The sequence below is a fragment of the Chrysemys picta genome, chromosome 4 (genome assembly GCF_011386835.1).
Source record: "Chrysemys picta bellii isolate R12L10 chromosome 4, ASM1138683v2, whole genome shotgun sequence".
In the NCBI taxonomy this organism is placed as follows: Eukaryota; Metazoa; Chordata; order Testudines; family Emydidae; genus Chrysemys; species Chrysemys picta.
This window is the reverse complement of record NC_088794.1, coordinates 93,854,058-93,861,187: the sequence shown is the minus strand read 5'-3', so window position 1 is coordinate 93,861,187 and position 7,130 is coordinate 93,854,058. Positions and strand designations below refer to the sequence as shown.

At 48.7% G+C, this 7,130-nt stretch overlaps 1 protein-coding gene across 5 annotated transcripts in view; it reads left to right on the top strand.

The window, feature by feature from the left end:
* Nucleotides 1–2,480: 2,480 nt before the first annotated feature.
* Nucleotides 2,481–7,130, top strand: part of MAPKBP1 (mitogen-activated protein kinase binding protein 1) — a 135,614-nt gene continuing 130,964 nt past the window's right edge. For 3 of the 5 annotated variants that reach the window (XM_042849468.2, XM_042849469.2, XM_005284660.5), the window contains exons 1-2: nt 2,545–2,995; nt 4,074–4,435. In XM_042849468.2, coding sequence (XP_042705402.2) covers nt 4,319–4,435 — 117 coding nt within the window. In that variant the 5' untranslated portion in view covers nt 2,545–2,995; nt 4,074–4,318. Of the gene's footprint in view, nt 2,996–3,372; nt 3,469–4,073; nt 4,436–7,130 lie in introns of all 5 variants that reach the window. The other 2 variants (XM_042849466.2, XM_042849465.2) reach the window with 2 other exon arrangements.

Sequence of the window (7,130 nt, the reverse complement as noted above, 5' to 3'; positions counted from 1 at the left end):
TAGAGACTGACGCTGCAGCTCTATGATATATGAAGTTCATGGGCTATTCACACTGAAATCTAATGATGGTTAAAAACTTGGCCATTGTAACTCTTTTATTTTGTGGTTTTGTTCTCTTCAAGTTCTTATACCACACTCATCACCCTAGTATCTGAGCAACTTCCAGTAGGGCATTAAGCAACATGACTACACATCTGTCCCCCATTGTTTGTTCTCTCATCCACTTCCTAGGGGGAGAGGAATGTGCAGTGGAGTGTGTTGTTTTAGGGTTTTGTTTTGGTTTAAAATATACCCGTTGCTGTGTTTATATTAAAGACAGATCAAGGAATTGTGCTTTGGAGTGGAAGATGAGGTGGCTTGTGATGGTCCAGATTTGCCAGAGGAGTTCATTCCACAGTCTCAAACAGGCTCCCAAGAAAGTTCCGTCTCCCGCACAGCAGAGCTTTACCCTTGGGGTAGAGCGTTCCATTGTGCCAGAAAGGTGTGTTGTTGACCACAGTCTTCATCCCAGAGCCTTAGGTGATCTTTTAGCTGTCATAAGCCCAGGCCATGGCACGCTTTGAAGGACTGAGACCTTGAACTCAATTCAATATTCTATAGGAAGCCAGTGTAGAGAGTGGAGGACAGGTTTGATGTGTTAAACACAGAAGACATATACAGTCATTATAGCAGAAACTTCCAGCTAATTTGCTTATCCAATGTGGTTGGATATCATAGAAATTAGAGATGGAAAAGATATATTAGGTTATTTCACTGGGGTCAAAGCAGGACTTTTCCCTAAAGTAGGGACAGAGTTTTGACCAGACCAACTTTAAGACCCTGATCCTGCAAACACTTTTGTACATGAATAACTTTACAAGTGTGAGTAATCCCAGGGACTTCACCAAATTGTCACTATTTTTTTTTCAGTGACCAGCTATAATTCCCATTAACACCCAGGGTTGGACGGGAGCCCCCAAAGATGGGACAAAGCAAGAGAAAAGGAGGGCAGCCATCAAAGGAGATGGGGAGGGAGAAGGGTGTGGAGGAGCAGCTCCCAAGACATAGGATGGTGGTATGGCAGGGGGAGGGGGAGAGCCATGGTAAGCGGGGCAATAGTAGAATTTCGCCACTTTTACTCCTACTTTCATCACAGGTAATGTAGGTTCCCATCCCCTCCCTTAGGCCTCTGTTGTGGCTTTTAGCCACAACCCTGAAGTGGGAGTGGGAGTTGCACAAGCTCTTCTGCGCTCACAGGTGCAGAGGAGCAGTGAATCCACTGCTACACCTTAGGTATCACATGCTGCAAAGAGCTGCAGGAGACACATTAAAGAGCCACTTGCGGCTACTGAGCCTCAGTCTGAGTATCACTGCCCTAGATACACCCCTTTCATTGCCACTCTTGCTGGCTGGTGCTGGTGGGAGGGCCTATGGCTCTCCTGCCTCCCCACCCGCTTTGAGGTGATTAGCACCCCTAGTGGCACCAGCAGGGACTGGAACTTTGGCCATGCTCCCTTGCGTACCTGTACAGCATGGGCGGTGGGTGGAGCCAGGAGTGCTGCCAGCTTTTCTGCTGCCCTAGGCGGCGGAAGGTCCTGCCCCGAAATGCCGCCCCCCACAGAGGCGGCGGAAGGTCCCACCACCGAAATACCGCTGCGGTCGCCGCCCCCCAAATGGTAGCGCCCTAGGCGACTGCCTAGGTCGCCTAATGGGTTGCGTCGGCCCTGGGTGGAGCACCCCTTTGGGGAGGCTAGCCCCTTGCTCCGCCCCTTCTGCCTGCTGTACAGGCACCAACTACCATTTGGCTCCAGCCTTTATTTTGTGCCAGGCTGAGCCCTGGCATCTCTAGGCTTGGCAGATCATAGCCCCAGCACCTCTAGGCATGTCAGGTCAGTTATGAAAATACAAAAATAGCTTGAGCTCCAGCACCTCTTTCATTACAAATGAAGCACTGACTGGTCTAATATTGAGCCTCTTGGCTGTGGCTGGGGCGGCATGAGACACACCTGGGTGGAATCCGTTCTCTGATAACAGCCTAAGCTCCCTGGCGGGTTCAATCCTGCCCAGCTGAATGGGAGGCAGGGAAGAGGCTGGCTGCTGCCGCTGCAGAGGCCAGGGTCTGGGAAACTGGAGGTGAACAGCACCCCTGACAGATGCAATGCATAGTGCCCTACTGGCAGGTGCTCAGGTACCGTGGGGGTGAGCCTGGTATAAGACCCTATAGAGAACAGAACAGACCGGGTTCACTGGCCTGCAAAGGCGTCATCAGGCACCCCCAGGGTGAAGTACAGATTGCTTCTCCCTTGGAGATCTAACAAACGCTCGCTAATTCCTCCTCTGCCAATCCCAGCCCGCTGCTCCCTCCCCCAGCTCTGCAGCCCGCCAATCTCTGCACCAGGGTTTGCTTTTGCGGGGTTTCCCAGCCCTCCCTCTCTGCAATTTCAAACCCACCCACCTTTTTTTTTTTTTTTGGTCTGTCAGTTTCGCGTTTTGATCTGCCTGAGCTCCCGTAGCCCAGCGAAGCCGCCTGGCTGGGGCTGTGTGTGAGCGCTGAGAGGCTGCTGCAGGCACAGACGGATTCCGCACAGGCTGGGGCTGCCGCGGGGGGATGCGAGCGGGAGCCAGCCTGGAACTCCGAGAGCGGAAACAGCTGAGCGCGCAGGCGATACACTGTAGCCAGCCGGGGAAGGCAAGCGGCTCCGAGGGGGAAGAATACGGAGCAGGGGGCTGGGGGCACTGGCTCTGGTCAGTTTCAGCCCCGTTATAAGCTGCGGGGAAATTCACCAGCGGAGCCGCAGATCCTTCTCCCCCATCCCCTCCCCGCACCTCTCCTCCCGCATTTTAAAAAATCTCTCCGAAGTGGTGACGAACTCCGGATTCTTGCTGCAGTTTGGGTCTCGCTCCTCCTTTCCCCGTGTACCAGTGCCGATGCCTGCAAAGCCGTGACACCAGGAGGAGGAAGAGGAGGAGGAGGAGGAGGACGCTGACTTCGGAACTGGTTTTTCGTTCAGGGAAGGTTAGTTGAATGGACAGAGCCTTGGATAAATCCTTTTTTAATCGCACGTCCCTGCTGCCCCCCGCCCCCTCCAGCAGACACAGCTCCTGCAGCACCAAGGTAATGGAAATCGGCCCGTGCAAGCGCCTGCTTGAAAAGTTCGTTATGTTTTTGCGGTGGAAACGTTCTGATTTTAATTAAAAAGAACCAAATTACCCGCCCCCCGTATCTCATTTCTGCAAAATGAGTGGGCAATGCTCTGAAAGGGCTCGCGATCTTGCTGACTCTAGCATTCTTTCCCCTCCTTCCCCCCATCTTGTATGAAAGCGAGGAGGATATTTTAGTGCAAACTACTTCAGTTAGAAACCTGACTTGATTCTCTCCCCCACCTCCTCCAGCTCGGTGGCTTGGGCAAAGGTGTAGAAGGTTTGACCCGAGATCTCTAATCCTTGCCAGCGATCACGATTCCTTGCTGATCTCCTTTATAAATAGAGGTGTGTGTGTGTGTAATATTGTATGACTTTATATTTAGATAACATACAGTATATTAAAAGGCAGAGGTAAATTTATGGGAGCTTTAAAAACACCAGCAGCCTGTCTCTTATTTACTCCCTGTACCTTAGTGTGACTTATATTTTGTATTTGTTATTGTTTATTTAAATACCAACAATATGCTCTGCATCCTGTAAACCACAGAAAATGAAATGGTCCCTGGCCTCTACACTAGTCTGTGGCACTGATTCCGCAATTGGATGTATGTGGATGAACTCCTGCTGACTGTAATGGGTTCCAAAGGGCTGCTTGCCTGGTTCCAACTGCAGGATCAAAGTATCTGTGTTTAAAACTTAAATCCTGAAAATTCTCTCATCAAACACATCAAAATTGTGTCTCTCTTTAGATTTGTAAATTACTAATAAATACAAAATTGTCATTTGCAACTTTTAAAAAACTTCTTTGCCACCACGAATGAATGATACACCGTCCATCCATATCCCACAAAGACTTAAATGGTATCCATTTTTCTCTCTGCATTCCCTAGAAATACAAAAGTACAATCTATTGGGAATGTTTTTTTGACCCATGAATCCTTGTTTTTTAGATTACAGCTGGTCTGATGCTCTAGTGTCTGCAAAGGAGAAATCTAAAAGCGTACTTGAGCACCTTGGTCCAGAAGCCCATGAGTTCTGGTGAAGAAGAGTTGGGAGTCCCCAGAAAACAGAGTCAGTGAGAGACATGTGAAGGAGCGTGAGTTGGCCCTGAGCTCGTGGGTGTGCTGGCCACAAAGCTGGGCTGATTTACTGAAGTTTGTTTTTGAGTGGGGTGATACTCTCCCTTCACCCAGGTATGATGTCGGTTGAAGGATCTACGATAACAAGCAGGATAAAAAACCTGCTTCGCTCCCCATCCATTAAACTGAGGAGGAGCAAGCCTAGAAGCAAGCGAGAGGACATCAGCAGTAAGGTGAGTGAGCGAGGTGTTGGCAACATTTAACCTTGTTTCCCAAGGCCCTGTCTGGGCTAAAAATACACCCATATTGGGACACCTGGCCTACAATGACCGTATCCCCCAGTAGAACTGGAGCATAGCTTTGTTTTGTATTAAACAGGACCTTAACTTGCATCTGAAGAAATGAGGTTCTTACCCACGAAAGCTTATGCTCCCAATACTTCTGTTAGTCTTAAAGGTGCCACAGGACCCTCTGTTGCTTTTTACAGGACCTTAACTGTGTCTCTGAACCTCACTAAAGTCCGAGCCTCTCCTACAGAAGCACTGTATTTGCACAGCTTGGAGGTAACTGTTGTAGCAGCTTCAGAATAAGTCATGTTAAGAATGTTTACTTTGGGGAGAATATTAAACGGGTCCAGTAGTTCCTACACTCTGGTCAATGGGCTGTTGCTGGTCATTCACCGAGAGCTGCCTGGTCCCATTAGGCTGGCTCCTCCTTGCTTCATAAATACTAAAAATACCAGGGCTTTGGTGCGGCGCCCAGAGCTGGAGTGCGGAGCAGCTCTGGAGCAGTGGAGCTGCAGGTTTTTGCCTGGAGCTGGAGCGGAGCCCGAGCACAGCTCCAAAGCCCTGATGGAATTGCTATAGGTGCCATAGGGCTTTATGTGATTGTGAATGGGAGGGGACAGTTTGTAAGATGAGAGATCAGAGAAGAGGTGTCCGTGGAATTATTCTCTACTCAGATGTGGTCCACGTGCTAGAGAAGCGGGAGAGCCCTTGAACTAACTCTCCCTACTTTGTGTGGTTTTCATAATTAACAAAAGTGGCAAGAATAATTTTCAGGGATGTTTTAGCTTATATCAAGTGGGGGGGATGGGGGAAAGGAGTTTTTCCTCATGGCCCATCCTCCTCTTGATGTCAGTAAAGTCAGGAGGCTGAATTCGTGACAGAAACAAGCATTCCTCCGTAGTTGACTGATGTCATGAAAAGAGGATGATAACTTAATTGCATGGTCAAACAGAAGGAGAAACCAGGCTGGGAGGTATTGCCCAGTGGCTAGAGCAGGGGACTGTGAGTCAGGGGACTGACGTCTCTTCCTGACTCTGCCACTGACTCACTGAATGACCTTGGGAAAATCACTTAAGCTTCACATACCTTGGCTTCCCCATCTATGAAATAAGGCCACTTATTCCTCGTTATTGTGAGGCATCACTAATAAATGTGAAATTCATTGGATGAAAAGTGTTGTTTGTTTAAAAGCAACAGCTTCAAAAATGTAGCCACGGAAGTGAAGAATGCACATACAACTGCAGGTGAAGTAAATTAGTTTAAATGTTTTCTCTCTGTCAAGTTTTCCCCAGTGTGAAATCCTGCTCTTAAAAGTAAAAAGAACAGGAGTACTTGTGGCACCACTTTATCGGATGCATAGACTGGAACATACAGTACTCAAGCACCTGTTCTGGTGAAGCAGAGTGGGGAGTCCCCAGGGCTTTCTCTGGGTAGCTGCTGAATACCAATAAGCCCAATTCTGATCTCTCCCCCCCACCCCGCCACATCCCTATAGATAAACCGTACTCTACTTCCTCCAAACTGTTTGGGGGAGAGTCCTCTCTGTTTGTGTATAAGGTGTATATGCTGCAGTCAGAACCGCCCGACTGGACGCTGATGCCTGCCGATGAGCCACACTTTTTATCTGCTGATGAGGAGTTCTTGGTTGATCTGTGTCCACTGCTAATTTTTTCAAACCATAAAAAAGGACACATGTGCTGTACCACATTGGGATTCCATTTCAGTAAATGGAAAAGGTATCCAGGCTCAGCTGAGCACTGCCTGCTCCTTTTCAGAGCTGGAAGCAGCTGCTAGGTAAACCCCTGGCCATGCCCTTGTATCAGTTCAGCCCTTTCAGAAGAGCTTCATTGTATCTTTCTGAATTGAGTATTGTGAGGTACGTCTGCCAATGCACTTGCACTGCGAGTTGTCTGATCCCCGCAGGGAATGACAGGTTCATCCCACACCATTAAATTAGGTTTTCGTATCTTATTAACAGTGCATCAATGCAGTAGGTCAGTGAGATGCAGAGAAACAACTGTGTGAGGCAGTAGGGGTTGCTTCTTGTGGCATCTCCTCGATCTATCCTCGTTCTGGTGAGAACGTGGGTGGAAGCAATTTATTGTCCTGAAATGCTACGTATTAGTACTCTGGGAAAATGGCATAGGTGTGCCTGCCCTCTGGTATAATTGAGTTCAAAGTCAGATTAATCTCCTTGCCTGACTTCAGCTGGACTGCTGGTACACAGGCAAACAGGATGTGGTCCCTTGTCAGAGGTCCAGTAGGAAATGCTTTCCTGTATGTATCACTGGAGATGCCTTCTCTTGCCACATGCATGTTCTTATGCCTTCCTGAGGTAACAAGCAGCTTCTACCACCATAAAGCTGTCTGAGGCACTCTCCTTCTACTGGAAGGTGCAACTGGCATTGAATGATGGTGTTAAACATGTAACTCCTGAATGAGTCCCTGGTTTGTTCACTATCCAGTGAGTGGCCCCAGATAACAGGCGAGGTTGCTCCCAGGAGATAGTTAACTCTCTGCACTTGTATGTTGGGCAGTCTGGAAAACATCAGCATTCAAAGGGTTACATGCCATGTGATCATGTGCTTTGTTGCAAAGCCGTAAGTAGCACCAGAGTATGGTGGCATACGGGCTTTATGTC